Below are 25363 nucleotides of genomic sequence, written 5' to 3'. Positions count from 1 at the left end.
TTTTTTTTTTGGATGTTATAATGAACACAGCAGTCATCATTTACTCCCGACACCTGAGCAACTGAAGATACAGTGGACTACATTTGTCTTGAAGGGAATACTCCCCTGATCAACCTAAATATGTTGAACTTTGTGCAAATCATTCGTAATCCAGATTCACCTTCAGAAAAAAGTGAGTATAATATATATATATATATATATATATATATATATATATATATATACACTTTTTTATTGAATCTATGCAAATAGCCTTTGCTAATAGAGTGCCAATTAGCAAGTTTCACAATGAATGCAGTTAAAGTAAACAGTCTCTCTTAAGTCCTAACCAAACTATGTATCATGACTTTTCATTAAGACCCTAAAGAATCATATTGCCTTGTGGAAAATGGGCATCCGATGACCCCTTTAAAGAGAACAAATCTAGAAATAAAAATTATCAAAAAGGATAGAGGATTTTACCACTGCTAATGTTAACATGCTAAAGGATTGCTAACTGCTAACTCTCTAGTTAGATTCAGGGTTACAAAAAAAAAAAAAAAAAAAAAAAAATATATATATATATATATATATAACCTTTTTATAGGTAACAATTACAGTACATTGACGAATAATACTATACCATTACTATCTTTTTTATATATATTTACTAAAATTACCCTTTACAGCTTTACTTCTTGATTAGTCAACCATCCTGATACATCCCTGTGTGAATACAGACTGTATTTTCTGAAGCAGACATGAGTTAACATTACTCTGTGTCGTGTTGCAGACCCATATCCTGTCACACTTGTGTCACATCAAGCAAGTGCTGACAGACATGACAAAAGACTCATCAGCGGGAATGAAGTGACCTGTGCAGACTCTTCTGTGATTGACAGCGTCCTTGTCTTCATTTGGCAACATGTAAAATAATATTCCTTGGGATAAAGAGAGATTATGCCACTGTTTATGACAGACTGAAGGCTATTAGCGGCCATATTTTACTAGAACACTGCATGTCCTCTGAATGAACTCCAATTAATGTCATCATTTCCACACAAACCCCATAACCATTGTGTGTAAATCAATATCCACTGTTGTTTCATCTGAGCAGCTTTTGTCTATGATTTCGATTGTTATTGGCAGAAAAACGCACATGCACTATGTACAGTCGCACACACACACATCCTCGCTCACAATCACACAATTTGTGCAAGGGGTTCCCCAGACGTGTCGTCCTCTCAGTGAGATGAAGTAATTAGGTTTGGTATCCGCTGTCAGGTAGTTTTGTTTAATACATGTCACCGTCACTGTGGCTTTCATGTGTGACAGTTATTTGTTGGGAATAAATGTTAATAACCCCATATGTCCCTCTGAAAATGTGACCTGCTGTAAGCCCAAGGGGCATCATACAACCCACCATAATCATTACCATCAGACAGAGAGATAACACAAGGATTGTTTGGCTATTTCTTTCTGAATCTTGCTTTTGTCAGATTTGTTCACAAACAAACAAAAGCAGGAAATGTAAATGTTCTTTTGCTGCAACATATGGAGGGTCAGTCAACTTGCAATGATACAATTAGATTTTGACTGTAGGCAGGTTTATATAACACTTACATGACTGTTTATGCACAATTAATCAGCTTCAAAACATTTTTCACACACATTTACTCAACATATTGGTGTTTATTGGTCTGAATTTAGGAAGAACATTTTAAGTAAAATATAATTATATTTTCATGATTTTTTTTTTTTTCTTCTCAAACCTTGTCTCTGGTGTAAAAACACCCCTGGCCAAATGCTCCCAGAGGGCATCACTTTCTACTTTGATAATTACTGTAGTTACCATTCTGAACATCACATCATTTATTTTTTCCCTCAAATGTAATCTGTCTAGGTGGTTGAATAAAAATATTTGGACTTTAGTATATCTAAAAATTACCTCAACTTAGAACCAGCAAGCTTGTTAGCTAGACAGTTAGCATAAGCTAACAATATTTACTTATTTTCAGTATGGTTAATCCAAACAATATATATATGCATACTGTTGATAAACAATATAAAAACAAAAATCACACGTAGTTAGGGTGACCACCTGCTAAGAAGTCCAAGGGGGGACAAGGGGTATGTTTCTGAGGGACAATGTGGGACACTGCCTTGCGCGGTGGTGCCCCCACCCCATGGGCAGACTCACTGATAGTGGTTTACCCATTTCTAGCACATACCACCTTACATGGTATATTAATAATGCCATATTCCCCTAAACATGTGTAATTGCTGATGTACTGTATGCTTATGACAGAATCGACAAATGCACTTTTACTTACAATTTACTTTTTCCATTAAATTTTATTTATTTTTCATTACAATTTATTCACTTTAAGAATAAATTACTGCTCATATACAGCATTCACGTTGAACAAGAGTGAATGATTTGTCCAGGTTTTTTTTTTTTTTTTTTTTTTTTTTTTTTCTCTCTCATGTTTTTGTAATGTTTGGGAAGCCAGCATGCGCATGCATCAACAAAAACGTTTTTTTTTTTTAGATGAGCGACCAACTTTTTTTGAGCAAGCATTGAGTACGCTTGACACAGTCTCAATTTGTGGGACGCATGAATTGGGCTTCAAACGCTGTGCGCGCACACGCTACGCTGGACGGGTGGTCACCCTACACGTAGTGTTTTAATGAAACTGTTAATGTTACGGCAGCAGATAATTTGAATGTGCATTAGCTATTTTATTTAATCTGTGTTATTTTAATGTTTCCTTTTATTGACCTAAAACATGACACTGATGTTGATGTTGATGCATGCATGTATTTCAGTGTGCTTATATAGATCACCCTTTACAGCAGAATTAGTTCACAAAAACTACAAGTTTTGACCTAGTTATGGTTTTCAATTACAATATTTATTCCTACAATTCAACATTAGTAACTTACTTTTAGCAACATCAGTCGCATGTGCTCACAACATCTCCCAATTCTTGTGAATTCAGTTCACTAGAGACTCGCACTAAACGATTAATTTGAATCAGTGAGTTGTCGACTCGAGAACAGCTACAATCGAGATCAATCTAATTCATGAATGAATCATTTGGTGCGATTTGCGAACCGATTTAAGAGGTTGATTGAAAATAATCAGTTCATTCTTGAATCAGACACCGCTTCTGCGTGTCAGAGCATGTGATATATTTTAAGGAGTAACGATATGTTTTATGAAATGTTGTGAAGTAAAAAGTACAATCTTATGTTTTAGAATTTAGTGAAGTACAAGTAAAAGTTACTCAAAATAAAACTACTCCAGTAAAGTACAGATGTAAAATAAAAATGAACTTGTGACGCGTGGGGCAGGGCCGAGAGCAGTGGGAATGGAGCGAGGCTAGTGGAGTGATTTGGAAAGGAGCGACATCTGCTCCACTCAGTCTCGAGTCCCATGGAGGAGATCGGAAGGATACAAAAGAGGAGCGACGACAGTGAAAGACGAGCGAGGACCAGGCCTGGGCTTTATTTTGTGTTTTGCTTTTGTTTGTGCGTGACTGTCATGATGTTCTGTGTTTAATTTATTATTAAAGCTTAATTTGAATGTCCGCCGGTTCCCGCCTCCTTCTTCCCGTGATTGTGAAGTAAAAACTACAGTACTTAAGTACAGTGACGAAGTAAAGCTACTCCGTTACTGACCACCACTGCTAAAGTCCATGTAACTAGCAAGATAACATGTTGATTTATTTATGTGAAAGAAAAACATTTTTTTTTTTTTTTTTTTTACCACATAAGGGAACTCTTAACAGATTTAATCCAATGATTAAACCGCCTAACACAGGCAATGCAAGTTAACCTCCAGATTCTGAGCTGGTGCATTCAGTATAAAATTTAATAGCCTCATCAATTGTGAGGCTTCAATTAAATGACTAATTGTTTGTTCAGTTCAGTTGCATATATTGCTAAACAATTTAACATTTTCAGTCTCTTAAAACTCATTCTTTGATTTATTTCTGCAACTTGTGTAAATGTGTATGTGAGTTCATTTTTTCAGATTAGTTTGTCTTTAGATGTGTCCATTAAGTCTTGTTCATATCTAAAAGAGAAGTTTCATACTTCTCTTCATACTTTTGTGCTTAAAAGTTAATGTAGTAAACTGCCAATATCGTTAGTGTGTTATTAAAGAGCCACACAGATGGGAAATCAAAAATTACCTGTATTACAGTGTATGATGTAGCTGTCCATCTGTGTAAACAATGTGCAAATAATTAAACCAAAAAATACACGATTTATAAAGTTATTGGCTTCTAAAGTAAGGAGTCGACTCTGAATCGCTGAAACGAGTCGTTATAGATTTCAAATATTTTGCCCATCTCTATGTACGTCACTAGGAACACTTTGCATAATAATCTCCGCCTACCGTGTTGGGAGAAACAGAACTCTGACCTGCCCCCCCCCCACAGACGCTCTGGTTGTTGTGATAGCGTCATGTCGAGGAGACAGTGTGTTTTTAATTGTAAAGTCAAGTTTGTTTTATTTTCACTGCCAACGAATGAAGATCAGAAGAACCAATGGCTAAAATTATTTTTTACCACAATACCAGAGCAGTACAACAAATCCCTTTTGTTGTGTTCACAACATTTCACTGATGACTGCTTTTCTAATCTCGGTGAGTACAGCGGGATTTTCAAAGCGTTTGGCCATAAAATATGGTTCAATACCAACTTTATTTAGAACAACGAGCATCTCCGAATCACAACGCGAAGTATGATTATGAAGTTATGTGTCTGTTTTCTCCCGAGCGTTTTATCAGTATGTGTGCTGTCTGCAGCCTTTGTTTATGCTGATCGTCATGTACAAACACGTCATTAAAATGAAGTGTAAAATCAAGTGTTGGCGAAAAAACAGATATTCTGTGATAAAGTAATCCATATGAAAACAACACGATGTCTGTTTTTCATGTCTCCCTTCGTTATATGATATCTAATGTGACCACGCCCCGGCACTGAACGTGCTATTCAGATTCAAACTGAAGTGCGCGGCTTGAATACGCACACACAGAAGAAAAAGCAGCGAGACTGTTCAAGTTGTTTATTTTACTGTTTGTTCCCGGTGAGAGGAATAAGACATAATTCACCCCAAACATATGCTAACGCATAGTTTACCGTGGAGGTGTGTGCGTAACAACCAATCCAAACTCCTTGCATGTTAGTTGACCAATCAGAACACAGTATGCTACCGAAAGGTGGGGTTTAAGGAAACTGAATCTTTTGAACAGCTTCGTGCGAACCGTTTGGGGATCTCTGCGAATTGAGGTAATTTTAAAATGATATTTTGACAAAATGACAATGTTTTTTAACCTTGGATGGATTTAAACATAATGTACAGGACTTATAAACAGTGATAGGAAGCTTAGAATTTTCATCTTACTGGCTCTTTAAATAATGTTCTCACTATATTTCAGACAGTAAAATCCATGGCAGAGTATTATTATACTATATATATATATATATATATATATATATATATATATATATATATATATATATATATATATAATAGAAATTTGATCAGTTTAATGAATCTTTGCTGAATAGAAGTATACATTTCTTAAACACAAAATCTTGCTGACTCTGAACTTTTAAATGTTTGAATAGTTTTTTTTAACCGTTTTTATCATCCACTAGGTAAAAAAAAAAAAAAAAAAAAAAAAAGGAAAAGTAACAACACACATCTTTCCAACAAGACAGATTATTTAAGGAAGCTTTAATGGCCACGGCATAAACAGTGGGTATGTGACCAGATACATGACAAAGGTAAACACTTAAGTTTTTCAGCAAAAAAAAGCATGAGCAATAGCAATAACGATAGCCTTAGCAAACATCACAGTGTCTGGATCATATAAGGACAGATTCATTAATAATGTATTGCGTACTTTCAGGCAGGGTGTTTGTGTGAGGGTCACCTGTTCTCTATCTGTATTGTAGACATGCAGTGTACTAAATGAAGCCCTGAGGTAAGAAGGTATAACCCAGTGTGAAAACACAGACAGAGGGAGACCACCTCCAGTGGGCCACCTGATTCTGTAGCTGGCAGTTTGATAAGCAGCACACAAGGATGAAAAGACAAATCAATGGTGGTCTGTTAGTGCCCTGAAGGCAGTTCCCTGAAACAGACACAACATTTCACATGCAGTGAGAGCAGTCACTATAAATGATTATGCAAAGGCGAGGTGACGCACAGAGCATGCAGAATCTCTGCTGTAGCCTGCTGAGTCCGGTCAGCCAGGAGATCTCTGGACTGTGATGGGTGCGCAGGAGCTAATGAGCAACAGATGTAAACAACAGCTTCTGCGCTAGGTTTGTGCCTTTTAAAACGTGCCTAGAGATCACTAATGTAGCTAAGATAAACAAGATAGAAGCCGATATACAAATAGCATACAGCTGCAAGCAGATAGTTTTGGGTTCAGCCGATTATTTTAAGTTCATGCATAAAAAATGCTGATTGAAAGTACAACAGAAGAAAATGCGCGTGCTGCTTGTCGATGTGAAACATGTCCCATGGTGTTGTGGGTGATTGCCAGGGTATTGCTGTTTGAGTAAATCCAGTGTTTGCTAGGTGGTTTCTTACTGGCCCAAGTTAAGAAGACAGTCTCTTAAAGTCTATGGGGCTGGATTCAAGAAATAGAACTTCTTACATTCCATGGCAATTTAAAAGTATGGAGAACATTTCTTAATGTAAATTTTAAGAAATAAGAATTTGATGTATATTACCTAATTTATTTAAGATAAAAATAAAATTGGTCCTAAAACAGAGCCTTGTGGGACCAGGGCCGGAACCACGAGGGGGGGCTATCCCGCCCCCTCACCCAAGATGAGTCTGAAAATAGATTTTAATTATGCAATATTATGGTTTATTTAAAAACTATAGTTGCCAAATGCATAGCCTTTGTATCATTAATATGATATAGCAACAATTTAGGACAGTGTTCAACAAAGTCTCATTTTAATTTTTACTCAGACACTAATTCCTGCGCAAGCGGTGCAACTAAAAAAGCAGCACTAGTGAGTAAGCGTTGATTATTATTATTTTTTTTTTCATTTTTAAAAGAGGGCTAGATGATCGTAGTTTATTAATTATTTTGCTGTATTGTTATTGTTTGTTGCTGTTCAAGTTGTGGCTATGCAAACTTGTTTTATTCAGTACTCTGCCATATGTATTTGCTAAATAGTTTTTAACAGACTAATTCACCCAGAACAAATTGTTCATTCCACCGCTGTATTTTTCCATTGTATTGCAATGTAAATGCACTACCTGACGTCTTGAATGCTGCACTCTCGTCTCAGGTCTTTATCAGCTTCTCGCGCATAATTCTCGTGCATAATAGCCTCAAGATTTTATTTGTCACATACAAGTTATGTGGCATACAACAAGAAGTTGTAGGTGTAGCAAACTCTTTTTAGACTGTGAAAAAAAGAGAAAATTAAATAAAAATAATGAAATATCTGGAAAAAAAAAACAAGAAGAACACTAAAAACAAACAATGAAATATACGGACAAATAATAATAATAATAATAATAATCATCATCATCATCATCATCATAATAATAATATAAATAAATCCAAATAATGAAATAGACACAATATATTCAACTATTACACAGATGCTGTGTAGAGATGCTACAAATAAACTGCTACACAGATGATGTGCAGAGATAAACAATATGCAATGAGGATGAGTTGCATAGTTAGGTTGACTTAAAAAAAGTACAGTGTGCAGAGAGTTATTGGGTAACCCTTAGTTCAGTGTGTTTAATGTTCATGTTTAGTAGTCTGATAGCTTGAGGGAAGAAGCTCCTCTTGAGCATCTCCGTTTTTGCCATCAGACTGACTGTAGCAGATTAAACAATGGGTTTCCAGGGTGGGTGGAGTCTTTGAGGATCTTTACAACCCTAGATTTACATCTTCTGGTGTGGATGTCTTGCAGAGAAGGGAGAGATGTTATGCAGATGTGCTCAGCTTTGTAGGGCTTTACGATCCTGGGATGAGCTGTTTCCATACCACGATGAGATAAACCGAGTTAATATATTTTCTATAGCCCCAATATAGAAAGTTTTCAGGATTCCAGGGGAAACCTTGAACTTTCTCAGGAGTCTCAATCTGTGGTCCAATGTATTCCTCCCTCTGGTTGGACAGGAAATGTGCTGGTACATGTTTGGCATTACGTGTTTAAAACTGGCTTTATTAAAGTCCCTAGTCACAATAATGACAGAATCTGGGCGGTTGTTTAAGCAGAAAATAAGCACATCATGAAGCTTAGACAGGGCCATCTTGTGTCTGCTTGAGGTGGAATGTAAACAGCCATGGAAATGACAGCTGTAAACTCACGAGGCAAATAGGACGGATGGCACATGATCGTTAGATGCGCCAGATGAGGTGAACAGGAACGTGACAGAGTGGTGATGTTTCTGGACATACCATTTGTTGTTGACCATGAAACAGACCCTTCCACCTCTGGTTTTGCCGGCCTCCACAGTCCTTTCCATCCAAAGAACAGAGAAGTCATTAGGTGGTGTTACAGCTTCGTCCAGTACCGAGGGGGTCAGCCATGTTTCTGATAAGCAGATTATGTTGCAGTCCCTTATGTCCCGATGGAATATTATTCTGGCTCTGAGATCATCCATTTTGATCTCAAGCGATTGGACATTGGCTAACAGGATACTGGGTTAAGGTGGACTGTGCCCTCTGGTCCTCAGTCTGTTGCGAACCTCAGCGCAATTCCTTCTGTGTTTTCTGTTACGTTGTCTCGGGGAAGCCCTCTCATAGCCATTCTTCTCATCCGTTGTGCGAAGAATCTCAGGTGGCCAACTTGGATCATTGGGTAAAACGTTAAAAAAACAGGTGATAAAACGTCTAAGGCCAGCCAGAGATGCTGGAAGTGTGGCACTGCGACGCAGCGTCTCGTTCCTTCGTGGAACCAGGGTTACATACGTAACCTTAGACGTTCCTCTTCAGGAACTCGAGCTGCGTCGAGAACGTTTGGGGAACGAGAATGCCCACGCCGCCAGACTTTCCAATCTCTCCCTAGTGTGGAAGAGCACAGGTAAAGCAAGAGAAGGAGAGGAGCCTGACAGAAATTGGGGACAACCCGTCCAATGCCAAACTTTAGAAGGAAGTTAGTCTTGACCCCCAGGACAGGGGAGATCAGAGGACTCGAGACTTAGGACAGCATCCTGATCACCGCTTAGCTTAAGCTTCTTCTGGCCGGAGGCCTCAGCCTCAGCGCACCATGGAGGAAACATGTAACCAGAGGGTTTCTGCTCACTGACTGGCCACCGAGAGGGGCGTGGTAGGCCACAATGGCCGCCACGTAGACCTTCAAGGTGGAGTGGGTCAACCCTTCGGAGAGCCTGCAGGAACTCCAGCACTGTACCATCCGCGCAGTTAACTGAGTCGAGCTGGCGGTCTCCGCACCAAGAAGTGAAAAGCTTCCACTTCAAGGCATGCAGTTTCCTCATTGAGGGAGCTCTGGATTGGAGAACGGTCTTACAACCTCGGTTGAGAGACCAGAAGCTAAGAGTTGTGCCTCCTCAGAGACAACACCTACAGCCTCTAAGCTCCATGCAGGGGCGCACCCTCCGCCTGCGAGAGGAGATCTCTCCTGACGGGAACCTCCCATGGAGTGCCGTCAAAAAGAGAAATCAGGCCCAGGAACCATACCCGGCCCATCCAGAACGGGGCTACTAACAGCAGCTCGACTCCTTCCCGGCGCACTCTCTCCAGAGCTCCTGAGAACAGAGCAATCGGGGGAAAAATGTACAGATGAAGCCTCGGCCATGTCTGTACCATGGCGTCCAGTGGAGCTGGATGAGTCAGAGGAAGACAGAGGGGACAGTGCGATGTCTCTCGAGTCGCAAACAGATCCAACCGAGTCTGGTCAACATCTCCAACTCTGCTTCATCACCTCAGTGTGAAGCCGCAATTCCCCGGGCCTCGGCCCCTGCCTCAAGAGGATGTCTGCTCCCATATTAAGATGCCCAGGAATGTGAACTGCTCTGAGCGAGAGGAATTCGTCCTGGGCCCACACAAGGATCTGGTACGCTAGTTGTATAAACGGCGTGAGTGCAGAACTCCTTGATGGTTGATGTAAGAGACCACTGCTGTGTTGTCGGTGCGCACCAACACATGGTTACCTCTTAGGTCTGGGAGAAAATAACGAAGTGCACAAAGCACGGCCAGCATGTCCAGGCAGTTGAATTGCCATGTCAGATGGGGACCACTCCAAAGACCACGGGCAGGGTGGCCACTCATGACCGCACCCCAGCCGGTGAGGGAAGCTTCCATCGCTAGCATACCACGGCGACAAGGAGCTCCCAGCACCGGGCCCTGGGACAAGAACCAAGGCTTCCTCCACATATCTAAGGCACGTAGGCAGTGCTGCGTGACCTTTAGCATGCGAAGTGGGTTTCCCCTCAGGGAGAACCCCTTGGTCTGGCGCCACCACTTTAGGGGTCTCATGTACAGCAGGCCAATAGTATTCATGTTGGACGCAGCTGCCATCAGACCCAGCAATCTCCGTGACTGCTTGCCAGTGAGTGACCAGGCTTCTCTCACTCTCGCGACTGCAGTGAGGATCGACTCGATCCGAGCAGGTGACATACGTGGCTGCATCGTGGTCGAAATCCCACACCATGCCCAGATAAGTGGTTCTCTGAACTGGAGAAAGCTCACTTTTCTTGGCGTTAAGTCTTAACCCCAGCTCTTTCATGTGAGCGAGAACGACACCTCGATGCCGAACCGCCATCTGCTCAGATTCAGCTGATATCAACCAATCAACAATGTGGTTGAGTCTGGAAAGTGTGCGTTGAGAGTGCAAGGCCAGTGGAAGATCCTTATTGGTAGGCTTTTGCCCCCAAAAAGCAAACCTCAGGAACTTCCGATGAAGAAGGATGGAGATAAGTGTATCTTTTGATAGATCGTGACACACCAGTCCTCGGACTTTGCCTGTGCAGTCATGCTAAACTTCAGTCCCCTGACTGAGAGGTTCAAAAAGCACAGATCTAGAAAAGGACACAACACCTTATCCTTCCTCGGAACAGTGAAGTACTGGCTGTAGGACCCGGACTCTGCAACCCAAGGAGGGACCACCTCGATGGTCTCCATTCCTCAGAGAGAGTCTACTTCTGTTCCATTACCAGAGCCTGCTTGGGGTCCACCAGAACTGGATTCTGTGGCCTCTCACTACAGTGTGCAGGACCCACTGAGACACATTTGGCAGTAGTTTTCACGCTGCAATATAGTCTACTAAGGGAATCAGCCTCTCAAGACTGATCTCTGGTTGGATCAGTGCAATTAGCTCGGTGCCCTGAAGCGGCGTACCAGCAGGAGACGACCGAACTAGCTGCTCTGGAAACCTCCCAGGAGGTCGCGAGCCTCTTAGCACCGTTACGTTTCCGGGCGGTAACTGAGAGAAGCGCTCGCTGGAGACCGCTGCACCCTGGAACACCGGCAGGGTTGGCAGATTGATCTCCTGAGGGCACTGAGGAGAGACGGGCACTGTGTAATGTGGTGTACACTGCTCTTCCCCAGAGGGGCCTGCCCTCCGAGGTCCTGAGCCGCAGCATCAGGACTCTCGTAGCTGAAGTATCGTAAAAACGACGGTCCTCAGACCCACATCATCTGCTAGGAAGACTAGACCAGAGCCTGCTCGGGGCAGGACCCCGTGAAGTACACTTGGCAGGGGCTCCCACACCGCCATGTGACCTCCTAAGGGAACCAGTCTCGCGAGACTGGCCTCTGGTGCGCCTAGAGCCACTAGCTCGGTGCCCTGAAGCGGTGGAACGGCAGGGGACGACCGTACTAGCTGCTATAGAGACCTCTTTAGAGGTAGCGAGCCTCTCAGCACCGCTACGTTTCCGGGCAGTAACTGAGAGAAGCGCTCGCCGGAGATCGCTGCGCCCTGGAACACCGGCAGGGTTGGCAGAACGATCTCCTGAGGGCACTGAGGAGAGACGGGCACCGTGTAATGCGGTGTACATCACTCTTCCCCAGAGGGAGCTGGCCCTCAAAACGTCCTAGGCATCAGGACGTTATGATGAAGGCTATCCAGCGAAAACAACGGTCCGTAGTACTGCTTTCCACTAGAAGCCTTCGGCCTGGGAGCGCCACTTTGACTCTAGCGTCTGCGGAGTACAAAAGTGACACCCCCGGCACGTGGGGCTGGAACACGGTTGGGACTGCTCGGCCCAGCAGCCCCTGACCGCTTCAACCTCCTCAGAGGAACAGCGGTACACACGTGTTCTCACTAAAGAAATCACATCCCTAGAGCCCCTGTACATCTAACTTCACATAGTCAGATAAATGTAATTTTATTCCTTAGAATTAAATGTAGTCAGCAACCAGACTAGTCAACACGGTCTGGTCTAGGAAAACTCACATAAAAATGAAACCATGTAATACACGCGTTGCATCGGCAGCGCTCATGTCTTTTATATATATATATATATATATATATATATATATATATATATATATATATATCTCCTCAGAGAAAGATGGATGCTGCAGCAAGCTGTCTCAGAGGGCGAAGAAACTGCAGCGCTGGTTTCCAAGCCTCGAGAATGAGCTCTAGATCTAGTGAACATGGGTGGAGATAGGAAGAGCCGTCTCCTTCCAGCAGATCCGAAAGCGAGTCCCGCGAGCACAACCACCGTTTCGCCTCGGCGAAAGCGGGACTGGCACCGCGAGAAACACCAGTGAAAGCTCCCTCCTCAAAGAGAGCCTTCTGAGAGTGAAGCAAAGGCTCGCATCGCAGCCGTCAACTCCCTCGAGAGCTGACACTGTGCGCTCCACTCTCAAGCAGACAACACACGAGCAGCGTGTGTCCCTACCCCAAACGTTCTCGACGCAGCATCTCAAGTTCCTGAAGAGGAACTGGTTTCTGATGTTTAAAAGTGCTCTGCTGCCATATGTGATCAGTGCCGATGTTATGCATGCAAAAGGTGCGATTAATTCTACGTAAAAAAAACACAGTCTAAGCAGAGCAACCAGAATGGCGTTGGAACGTGGTGGCGCCATCACGAGAAAAATACGTTGATAAAAAAAAAGAGATGGACACAACAATACAAGGCTGAGTAAATTACAGCAGAATGAAATGCCCCTCAGCAAACAGCATTAATGAGTTCATTTAACAGTATATTTACCTGAGTACACACCTAGATGAACTATTGATTATTTCCAGGGTAAGAGCAGTATGCCATGATGTCTTTGTGTCATCAAGACATTCATGCTCCAGTATTGTTATTCATTCTGCAATTACATGCATCATTATGCAGATATATTTGGTGACTAAACATTGCACAAAATGTGTATGATCTAGATCTTGTACAATATTGTTAGATCTGCATATTGTGCAACCTGAACACCTTGTTTAACTACCTAATTTCTTCTCCCAGTAAACATCTCAGTAATCTCTCCACACCTGTGTGTACACACTGTATGACTTCAAACTCATTATCTGAGTGTACCACAGTGAGACTTTAACCTATAGACCAATCATTATCCTGGCACGTAAGTGACTGGCACAAATGCTAATTTAACAAAATCCACCTTCTCTTATTTCCTCATTTAAAAATGCCTAACACAAAATCAGCTTTTTAACATTTGCTAACACTGCTCCCTTTGCAATGAAACTTGTGATAACTTTAAATCATGCTCATAGAAACTGATAAAGCTATCAATGTATTTGTGTTTCGACTACATGCTCAGTGAGCTTACGAGATAATAATTCCATTAGGAAAAACCTAATTCGTCCTTCCATTTAGATAAGGAACCAAGATTTGTGAACCAAGGCTGGTTGCCCATTAAAGCTAAGCAGGGTTGAGGATGGTCAGAATCTGGATGGGAGACCTCCTGGGAAAAATAGGTTGCTGTTGGAAGAAGTGTTAGTGTGAAATGCAGGGGGTGCTCATCCTGTGGTCTGTGTGGGTCCTAATTCCTCAGTATAGTGATGGGCACACTATTGTGTAAAAAGCACCATTGTTCGGATGAAACGTAAAACTGAGGACCTGACTCTGTGGTCATAAAAAATCCCATAACACTTTTTCGCAATGAGTAGGGGTGTAACCCCAGTGTCCTGGCCATATTCCTTCAACTGGCCCTTGTCAATCATGGCCTCCTAATAATCGCCATCCATTTAATTGGGTCTATCCATCTCTCTCCTCTCCTCCTGTAGCTGGTGTGTGGTGAGTGCACTGGCTCTGTTGTCCTGTGGCTGCCGTCACGTCATCCAGGTGGATGTTGCACACTGGTGGTGGTTGAGGAGAGATCCCCCCCATGTGATTATAAAGTGCTTTGGGTGTACAGGAATACACAATAAAGTGCTATATAAATGCCTCATTCATTCATATATCACCATATAAGTGAAAATGGATTACATTTTTTTACCAGAAATCAAGTGAAAGTGTAATTTCTGTCTATGTTTGCACATGGCCAAAATAATGCTGATACCTCATTCTAATAACTAGGTTTGCATTTCCAGTCAAGGCATTTAGAGAATTCTGTGCTTCCAACCTACAGTAGTCTCAACAGCTGGAGCGGGTCTTTTGTGCTCTAGCATAACAATGTTCCTGTGCAGAAAGTGAGGTCCATAAAGAAAGGATTTACTGAATCTGCTGTGGAAGAACTTGACTGGCTTGATGCTTTTGTATCTGAATGGGAGCAAATCCCCATTGCCATGCTTCAACATGTATTGGAAAGTCTGAAAAACCAGAAGGGTCCAAGCTCTGTGTTTGTTTTCTGTGTTTCTATATTGTTGAACATAAGCATATCATTGGTTTTTGAAATGAGACATATGATCTGCCTCATTTCCGTCTGCTCAGAAATTATGTCTTGATGACTTTAATATTAATTTCATATATTAATTAATTTCAACTCATTCTCACTGCCAACCTGCCAGATAATGCAGATACTGAAAGAGCCCTGTGTATGTGTGACATGGGCGATTATTACATAATGCAGTTCAAAAGGTTTTTAATTTTTAATTTTATTTATTTATTTATTTTTAAGAGGTTTCCTATGCTCTTCACAACTACATTTATTTAAAAAAAGAAAAAAAAAGTAATATTACAAAACATTATTAGTACTTTAAATAATGAATTTTTTTAAATATATATATTTTTATACTTTTAAACATTATGTACTTGTGATTCAAAGCTGTCTTTATTGCTGCCTGATCCTTCAGAAATTACTCTAATAGTTGATTTATTTATTTAGCATATCTTTTTTTTTTTTTTTTTTTTTTTTTTTTTTTACTTATTTATCTTTTTAAGGAATCTGTGATGAATAAGAACTATAAAAGAACAGCATTTGTTCAATATATATATATATATATATATATATATATATATATATATATATATATATATATATATATATATATATATATATATATATATATATATATATTGTACAACAATATATGCCACTGTTTAAAAGTTTTTTTTTTTTTTTTCTTTCTTTTTCGTTTCCAACATTAATACAAATTAGCATATTAGCATTACTTCTGAAGGATTATGTGACATTGAAATCTGGAAAAAAAAAATGGCTTGGGTAATATATTATGAAAATGCAGCTTTCCATCACAGGAATAAAATATATCTTAAAGTATATTAAAACAGAAAACATTTAAACTTATCTCAAAATTTTACTTTTTTTTTTTTTTTTTTTTATAAATACTGCGCTGCGTTTCCCCAAACCTTCTTAACGCTACGTTGTTCGTAATTTATACCTTAAGTTGTACCTTTATGTTAATACATGTTTCCCGAAATATTTTTAGTTAAGTTTATCAAATGTAAGTCATTCGTTCTTAAGGTTAATCTGGACCACTCTTGGGTAAACCTCATCACTGATCCCAGTTCACTCTGCTAGTGGCCACCATTGTGCAAAAACTTCACATTTCAGTCGATACGATTGTAATTCTGTACTTTCAAGAAAAAGTGAAAAACCAAAAAAAATATCACAATTCTATTGTTTTAATATACCCAGTGTTCAATTAGTGTTCAATTAATGCAAAGAATGCATTAATGCAAATGCAAAGTGTTTTTATGCAAAGAATAAAACTGTCATTATACTGATGGTTGTTAGTGTTTCTATTGTAATATACAAAGGCACATCACTGGCAAACCATTAGGCAGCACACAATTATTATAGGAAATTAATGTCATGGGGAGTTTGGCCAAACTATGGCAGCGAGACAGCAACTAGTTGTCCTAAATAAAATATGGCTGTGTCCACGGAGCCAGTTAGTGTGCACTATTTCATAATAGTGTCAGAATAGCTACTACGTCAAAAGTTAAAAATTTCACCTGCCACGGGTGCAAGTTGTTAGCCCAACTTTATCAAGACGGAACTAGCCACTAAACCCTGAAATCCAGCTGCACGAGATCTCGTCACACCCCTACACATGCACTTTTTTTTTTTTAGGGGTGTGACGAAATCTTGTGCACAAAATTTGACGTGTCCCGCAAGATTTGACTGGTCTCCTGAGAATGTGATGAAATCCTTGTGCACACCTTTCAAATATATTTGCATTACACTGGCTTGTTCATCAGTAGTGGTAAGTTATTTTATGTTCAAATCAGGCGAGTGGCTGCATGGTAAGAGTGAACATTACGCAGTGAAGTCTTATCCAGTAATAAAGACAGAATTCACAGTTTAACGAGGAATGTCAGAGAATTGGTCAAATTTTGAATGAATTAATCAAAAGTAGGTCATTACACTTAAATCAAATCATGATATGGACTAGTATCTGTAAATATTAAGCCACAAAAGTCGATTGGCAAGCCGTCAAAATAAAAGTATTTTTAAGAATTGAAGACATTTTGCATACAACTATTTTCAGTAGAATGCATATAGCCTAGTACTACTACTGCTAAAATGAAACAAACATTTAAGGAATAATCACACAAAACATCTCGTCAATGTTTTAATTTTAATAGTAAATCCCCTTTTGGCAAAAAACAAATATTGTTTGCTAAATTTTCAATATTTAAATGTTCAATGATAAATTAATGTTTTATGCCTTCATTTGATAAGCAGAAACATGCAAATACACAACAAAGAGTTTCTGATTTGGTGGGTCATAAAGCAAAGAAAATATAAATTAAGTTGTTTTATGCATTCAAATAATTAGACGAAAAAAAGTGTAAAAATCTTGTCTCTTGTAGTTCTCGTGAAACCCAGTCTCGTTTCTTGTCTCGTGAGATAAGTGTCTTGTCACACCCCAATATATATGCATGTGTATATATGTGTATGTGTGTGTTCTAATAACAATAAAGAAAACAGTGAAATAAATAAACTTTCTGATCCCTAACATTTGACAATACAACATTTGACCTAACATTTGACATTAGGCAATATATGGTTGTATTACAAGTCCCAAACAATTGCTTTGTTTGGTGAATAGACCTAGTATGAATATTCATTAAGTGAGTATTTTTATCTGGCTGTCTGTTTTTTTTTTTTTTTTACTATCTTTAACAACTGTTAATACTGTTAATGTATTTTAGATTATTTAGTCTTCCTATGAAATGCAATCTTTTCATAATGGTCAACTGCAAGATAACTGTAGTGGTAAACTACAATCAGAACTGTACATGCCCTGCACAAATAAAACAGATTTTTAGGATATTTTCATGCAGTACGATCAGCCACATGACTATTAAAGGTAACGATGCTTGTAGGGTCTCATAAATTGGCCTTTATTAGCTGCTCACTGGAGTAACAAACATCTGTGTGTGGTTCACTCTGTGCTACACAGAAATCAATGAAGAGTACAAAAGCTGAAGTCTTTCATTCTTTCATGACTGCCCTTTAGCCTGAATGGCTCATAAAATGAGCTGATCAAAGAAAACTTGAAGTAGATTTGTAGTTTTACGCAGCACACTGCTTTTACTGTGTGCTTTGCTAATAATGCGGGAGCCGCTTTCAGAGAAAACAATGACCACGATGAGATGTGAATATCAAACATTTACACAACACTGAGAATGTCATGGAAATATGTAGATCAAAGCATTTCAAGGACAGCAGCTTTTGCATCTTCTCAGTAAAAGGACAGCAGCATAAAAAAGGCCAAATTTGAAAAAGAGCTTGAACTTGAGCACACTGCCATCACTGGAAATACTACAAAAGCCAAACTCATTAGATAGCATTAGTGTGCTGTCTTTACTTGTGCAATTTGTTATCTTTTGTTGCAGTTAAAATTGCTTTTGGCTTGCATTGTCCATTTGCAGCACCATTAGACTCCGGGAGACATTATTTATTCTTCTGTATACCTGGCTACTTGATGACAAGAAACCTATTTTTTTTTGGGGGGGGGGGGTTTCTCTACATTGTAGTACAGTATATTGGACTCAGAACACTAACTTGGATGATAAATGATCAGTAATTGCTGTGATTGGACCATTTCTATAGTCATGGCCAAAAGTATGACTTTTCAAACTAACATGCACTGTCTATTGGAACTGTTCTATTTAACATATTTGATCACCCAACATATGATTTCCTGAAAATATCCTGCAGGCAAGCCAAGATTTAGATGAGTTTGTTTCATTTTTTTGGAAAAGATTTAAAGAAATGTAGCATTCCATCGTTTGGATTTCTCACTGGAGGAAGTGGATTATGTATGTATTTTTATTATTATTATGTATGTATGTATGTATGTGACATTATTATTTATTTATTTTTAGCTGGAAGCAATGGTTTGAAGTAAAAAATAAAATAAAATAAAAATAAAAACCTCACCTCACATGACATTAATTGATGGACTGGAGTTGTGTGGACTACTTGTGAATTGTTGTGATGTTTTTATCAGCTGTCTGGACTTTTATTCTGACGGCACCCATTTACCGCAGGGGATCCATTGGTGAGCAATCGATGGAATACTACATTTCTCCAAATTTGTTTCCATGAAAACAACAACATCAAAAAAATAATTTACATCTTGGGTGGCCTGAGAGTGAGTAAATATTCACCAAATCTTGGCTTATCTTTTAAATCATGTTTGTATGACACACAGATTATTATTATTATTATTATTATTATTATTATTATTATTATTATTATTATTATTATTATGTATTTTAATTTATTTTTTGGTTTACAGTGGACCATAGACAAGGCCTGGAAATCCTAAATTTGTTTAGAAAATATTAGCAATATGAGAGAATATTTTGTTTGCACATGTTTTGGAAAATTCAACCATAGTGTATTCTATGGCCACTGATGACATTTGTAAACCTCTTCACTGGCAGTTTAGTCCACTCTTTACACACAGTTCAACAACTTTGATTTGAAGGGTGCCCTCCACCAACTGCTGTTTTCTGATCTCTCCATTGATATTCAATGGGACGTAAATAGGGCCACTTTTGAGCACTCCAGCGTTTGTTCTTCAGCCATCACTAGGTTTTTTTTAAGCTTAAGGTCAATGTTCTGCTGGAACATAACCTTCAGTGGAGATACTGCACAGCATTATGCCAAGGTCATCTTCCGGTTTAATGATGCACTGCTCATATTCAAGACACCCCAAGAATTATATATATAAATTGAAAGTTTGGGTTTTAATTGATACTGCTAACTTGCCATTTCTCCTTAATAGGTAAGCTAAACTTCAATTTAAAAGTATCCCTAATATGTTGGAGCGCTTATTAAAAGAAGTCTGTTTTTACCTATTGAGTCACACCTTCACTTTTACAGAGCAAAATGTATATATATATATATATATATATATATATATATATATATATATATATTTTTTTTTTTTTTTTTTTTTTTTTTTTTTTTTTCATTCCTTCTTTGCTCTGTTTGTGATGTTTTGTTTGCATTTGGGGAGTCGTCATGTATGGAAGGGGCTTTCGCAAAGACAACATGCTTTATTTTTGTAGCTACGGAAGTTGATGCTAGCAGCACAGAAACTGCTTAGCCTCGCTTTAAAGTAGGAAACAAAAACAAAATGGTGAAATTGTAACAAACAAAACATTATCAACAGCGTGCATGACAAAAACAACAAAACTGTGCCAGTATTGTAGGCAGTAAACATTTACTGACCATCACTTTTGATAAACACTGCCATACCGTAAAAGTGCAACCTAAACCATCCACCTCAGTCATCTCTCATCTTCTGAGCAGGGGATCAAATCTGAGATAACAAACAAGTGAGCGTGAACAGAGGCTGAGCGACAGCTCGCTGGCGGAAGAGCACTGCTCAACACCTTCAATCTGTCACAGCCTTGACAGAATTACGGTTAATGATGCTCATTGAAAATGCCAGTGCTCCTCTGGCCGCTCGCAAACACGCAGGCAGATGCACCTTGTTTTCGTGAAGAGGATGGATGCTCATTTTTATCAGCTCCTGTTCTTTTCTCCAGTGTCAGTCAGTGTGTGTGACTCTGGAGGTGGATTGAGAATAAATGTGAAGGTATGTGTGAAATGTCTAGCGGAAAACACGCCACTGGAGATGATGTCTTGTAGATGCATATTATTGCTCAGGGACTTCCTTTGCACCTGACTGTTGAACTCCACTGAAGTAGTTCAACGACTACAGCAGATGACACAATACTGATTTTATTTGTATTTTTATTTGTTTTAAGTTCATCAGTGCCTTTTCAATAATGCAGAGTGCACGTGTATGAATTGCCAGGTTGCCAGGTTGAGAATGTTATGTAATTTTTACCAATGCAAGATATAGCAAATGAAATTAAACATTTAGGATAAATAACCAGCAGGCAGATATCCCTGATAACAATGCATAATAAACCGATAAAAGCAGAAATTTTGTAATAACGATTCATCATGCAGCCTTACATGTACAATGTTTAGGGTTGCACTTTATTTTACAGTACGTGCACTTCCATGTACTTATAGTGTATGTACAGTGTATTTATCTAAGAAAGTTCTGGTGATACAAAATAACTACATGGGGTAGGGTTAGGTTTAGGGGTAGGTTCAGAGTTAGTACCTAGTTATTACATAGTTATTGTTATTATTATAATAAGTATATAGTATGTACATGGGGAACAGGACTGTAAAATAAAGTGCTACCATGTTTAGTAACTGAAGCATATGCAGTCAATCTTTGTTTTTAGCCATCTCAAGGTTTTACAAATTTATTTATTTATTTATTTATTTTTAAATAAATAGTATTCTCTGAAGAAGGTCGCTCATGAAACACTTTTACAGAACATACAGAACAAAGTAGATCTACACTCTAAAGCAACTGATTTGCCACGTTTTGCTCAGAAATAGTGCGATTCACTGAAGCATGTGGTATTACCTGCATTTACTATCTCTCTGTGAAACTGGGTAGCATCTCTACAAATATCAGTGTTGTTAGTTTGACTATTAAAAAAAAAAAAAAAACTAATATTTTTTTTTTTAAACTAACATTTAAAAAAAAAAGTAATATTACAAGCTAATATTACAAGCTCACAGCTGAGAAATGTAATGCTTTTTTACATTATCAAAGCGATTTACTGTGTAAGTGTTTGTCTGGTGGAGACACAGAAAAAGAGAGAGAGTGCTGTCCCTAGATGCTGAAAGTAATTTTGGGAAAATCAATACAATTGTTGTTTTTATAATGTTTAATATGTATTTTGCTGTGGTATGCTATGCAGCTCTTTGAATCAATCTAGCATAGAGTTGTGAAGTTATAGAACATGAAACTTAGAACTCCTGATGGATGGATAGACAGACAGACAGACAGACAGACAGACAGACAGACAGACAGACAGACAGACAGATAGATAGAGATAGATAGATAGATAGATAGATAGATAGATAGATAGATAGATAGATAGATAGATAGATAGATAGATAGATAGATAGATAGATAGATAGATAGATAGATAGATAGATAGATAGATAGATGGTCAGCTGTGTTGAAATCTAGTAAATGCACAGGCCACAACATCTAATTCACACCGTTTTCATACTCATCTAAGCTTTTACTGACCCTCTTGCCCTATGGATGTGAGCAGTGAGACCTTCATTATTTTGAGGCAATGCATTTGAATGAATGTCTTGTACTTATTATGGTTGACAGTGTATGGACTGCATGCACACATCTGAGAGGAAAGAGAGAATGCTTTGTAAATGAAAATGCAGAATAGGAGAGGATGATGTTTATTTATTTTGCCAAGTGGAAACTGTGGTTTGGTTCTGATGCAATAACGAATATTGAGCTGCTTGTCTTTATTTTTCACCTCTCTCTGCTGCTTATTGAAAACTTGTGGATGCATTGTAAAAAATGAGTGTGAATTAACAGCATTTTTCTGGCTGTACTACCACAGTTTTTAAATTAGTAGTTGTTCAAATTATTACAATCAAATAACACATATCCACTATGACCCTGAGAAGGAGAAGAAAGAGATGCAACAATATAATTCTAGGCTGCAAATTATGTTTCAGACAGCCATCTGTGTTGAACAATGATTTTAGGGGTGGCTGGGTAGGTAGGTAAGTATTAACAGAAATCATTTTTTTTTTTTTTTTTTTTTTTTTATATATTTATATTTACATTTATTTTTGTATTTACATAAAAATGTAAACACAAGAAAAATAAATAAAATAACATAAAATTCCTAGCAATACTTACCATGGCATGATATATATATATATATATATATATATATATATATATATATATATATATATATATATATATATATATATATATATATATATATATATATATATATATATATATTATTTATTTATGCTAACTTTTGCTTTCAGAGTTCTGCTCTCATACGGTAATGTCTATGACCAATTGTCTTCCAGAACAGAGAGTGTGATGTGCAAGAAAGTGTAAAACTACATGCACTCAGCGAAAGCAACCAAAGTTCCAGAGCCAGATGTTCAGTACTCACCATGACGGAGATGTGAAGCAGGTGCATGTGTTCATGCAGGACACGTGGCGGTTCCCGGACAGTTGGCTGTGTGACTTGCGACTGCTGCTCGGAGCTGCTCATGGACACGTGGAAGTACAGCGTCCCGTTCTCCAGCCACTGCTGCTTCCAGTGCACCTGTGAGATGTCTATCCCCGTCCCCGACATCTCTACAAGACATGGACAAAACAGAGGTCAGCTGTGGGCTGCATTTAACATGAAAATTATGTTACAATGTTACAATTAATAAAAAATGAAATAAATACAACAGCATGATGATAATAATAATAATAATAAAATATTGTGAAACATAATAATTAAAAAATATAGCTGCAAGCAGCAATTATGTGGCCAAGCGCTCCCATTCATAAAATATAGCATTTTATTTAATTATAATATATTGTAGTCAATGGCAATTTCATGTTTTGTTCAACTATACTTCCACCAAGAGGCACAATTCCACCAAATTTGTTATGTGTCCTTAGAGTGTGCCCATACATATATGTGTGAAATTTAAATGAAAATATCTTAAACATAGACAGTTTTATATATGAGAACAGAAACATTGACCGACTGCCAACTTTGTTATAATTTTTCACTTTCCAAAATTTTGGAAAGTGGTCATTGGTGTTTAGCCGGCATGCAATGTTTTTTTTGTTTTTTATTTCCTATGGTGTTTTTGTGTCGATTGGAGTAATGGTTTTGAAGATATTGGCAAATGTTTTTTAAGCACTAAAATGCAACGTTGCACAACCTATAAGGCAAAACCTGGCAATGCCTTTGGTATTGTTGGACTTGGCAAGGATTCAGGAGTCTAAAGATGTGACTCCTTGTGAATATTTGATGTGAATATTTGATTTTACCACTAGTTTCCTTACGGTACGTCCATGTGTTCATACAATACAGCATTTAAGTACATACGCACCACATTCAAAATGGCGATGTCCAAAAAAGCTAACATGGGAAAATTGGAATATTATTCATCTAAGCATGATGCACCCAATCTAAAGGGACTTTTAAGCTGTTTAACTTAACTTAAAAAACATATGCATTTTTGTATCTCCTGACCACTAGGTGGCCAAGTTAGAATCAGGTCATGCTTGTTGTAACACACACCAAGTTTGGTCTCAATACTACAAGCCTTTGTGGAGATGTAGCCTCACGTGAATTTTTGCATGCTGTTTGTCAATTTTTGTTTGCTTGTTATTCGAGAATGGTTTGACAAATCATTATATACATATAGCAACCTATATAGCACCTTTTAAAGTTCTTAGTTCAATTTCTTAGCAAAGCATAAAGCATTCTTCTTCTTCTATTATTATTAGTAGTAATAGTAGTATCATTTGTTGTTGTATTTTTCTACTTCAAACTTGTGAATCATGCACAGCTTCCAATAAAAAAAAAAACAATACATAAAAATATATAAAATAAAATAAAAAAAATAATCAGAAATGTTTCTTGAAAAATAAAATCAGCATATATGTTACACTGAAGACTTATGTAATTATGCTAGAAATGCAGCATTTATTTTGATTTGTAATCATATTTCATAATACTACTTATTTTACTGTATTTTATAACAAATAAATAGCCTTGGTGAGCAGAAGAGGCCTCTTGAAGGTTCTGGATGGATGTGGTGAACCTCCATGTGTGCCCTGGTAGAAAACTCAATGTGTTGGAATTATGACATTCTGACCAAGACATCTATTTCCCCAACTTCAAACAGATTTTCATATCATCAAACAGCAGGTAAACAAGCTCCCTTTATACCAACACTCTTAAATTATCTTACGGCTCTTGACATCTTCAAACTGAAGGTGATATTGCTTGAAACTCTGATTTCCGTCAGAAGAGTGGTACCTCTTATTTTTTGACACCTGACAAGTTTCAAGTCTTTATTAGATCAAGTCCTCAAAGTTACTGTGGTAAACACAATCTCAACACAGTTTCAAACCAAACCAAGTGCACCTAGGGCAAAAGCTGCTTTAAACGCAAAGGATGCTCACACCAAATGTTGATTTAATTTAGTTAATAGAAGATAACCGATAATGAAAATCTATTTATGACAATATGTTTGACAGCATCCTCGTTTTACAGTGGTTAAAACTTTTTACAGTGCTATAGATGTGCAGGTAGGTTTCTTGAAGCATCTTGGAGACGTTGCCACGGTTCTTCTGGATTTAGTCTCAGTCTCAGTTTGTTCTGTTTCCTCATGTTATTCCAGACAGACTGGATGATGATGAGATCAGATCTCTGTGTGGAGCACTGGCTTTAGTCTGACTCCTTGTGCAAACAAAACTCAGAGGAATATTTGGAAATGTGTACTGACATTTCCTACTGAAACACTACAGCAAAATAAAGAAATAACAGATATATAAAGCCAAAAAAATAAAATAAATAATAATAATTATATATATATATATATACCTTATCGTCACCTTATTGTCAGTGAACAAAT

General features: G+C 38.3%; 1 protein-coding gene across 1 annotated transcript in view; it reads right to left on the bottom strand.

Annotated features, from left to right (window-relative positions):
- The window catches only part of LOC127957904 (astrotactin-2-like), a 489389-nt gene that overhangs the window by 364230 nt on the left and 99796 nt on the right, over nt 1–25363 (bottom strand). The window contains exon 2 of the mRNA XM_052556604.1: nt 22888–23075. Within this exon, the coding sequence (XP_052412564.1) occupies nt 22888–23075 (188 nt within the window). The remainder of the gene's footprint in view (nt 1–22887; nt 23076–25363) is intronic.

Source organism: Carassius gibelio, chromosome B5 (genome assembly GCF_023724105.1).
Source record: "Carassius gibelio isolate Cgi1373 ecotype wild population from Czech Republic chromosome B5, carGib1.2-hapl.c, whole genome shotgun sequence".
Lineage (NCBI taxonomy): Eukaryota > Metazoa > Chordata > Actinopteri > Cypriniformes > Cyprinidae > Carassius > Carassius gibelio.
This window is presented reverse-complemented; position numbering and strand designations above follow the sequence as displayed.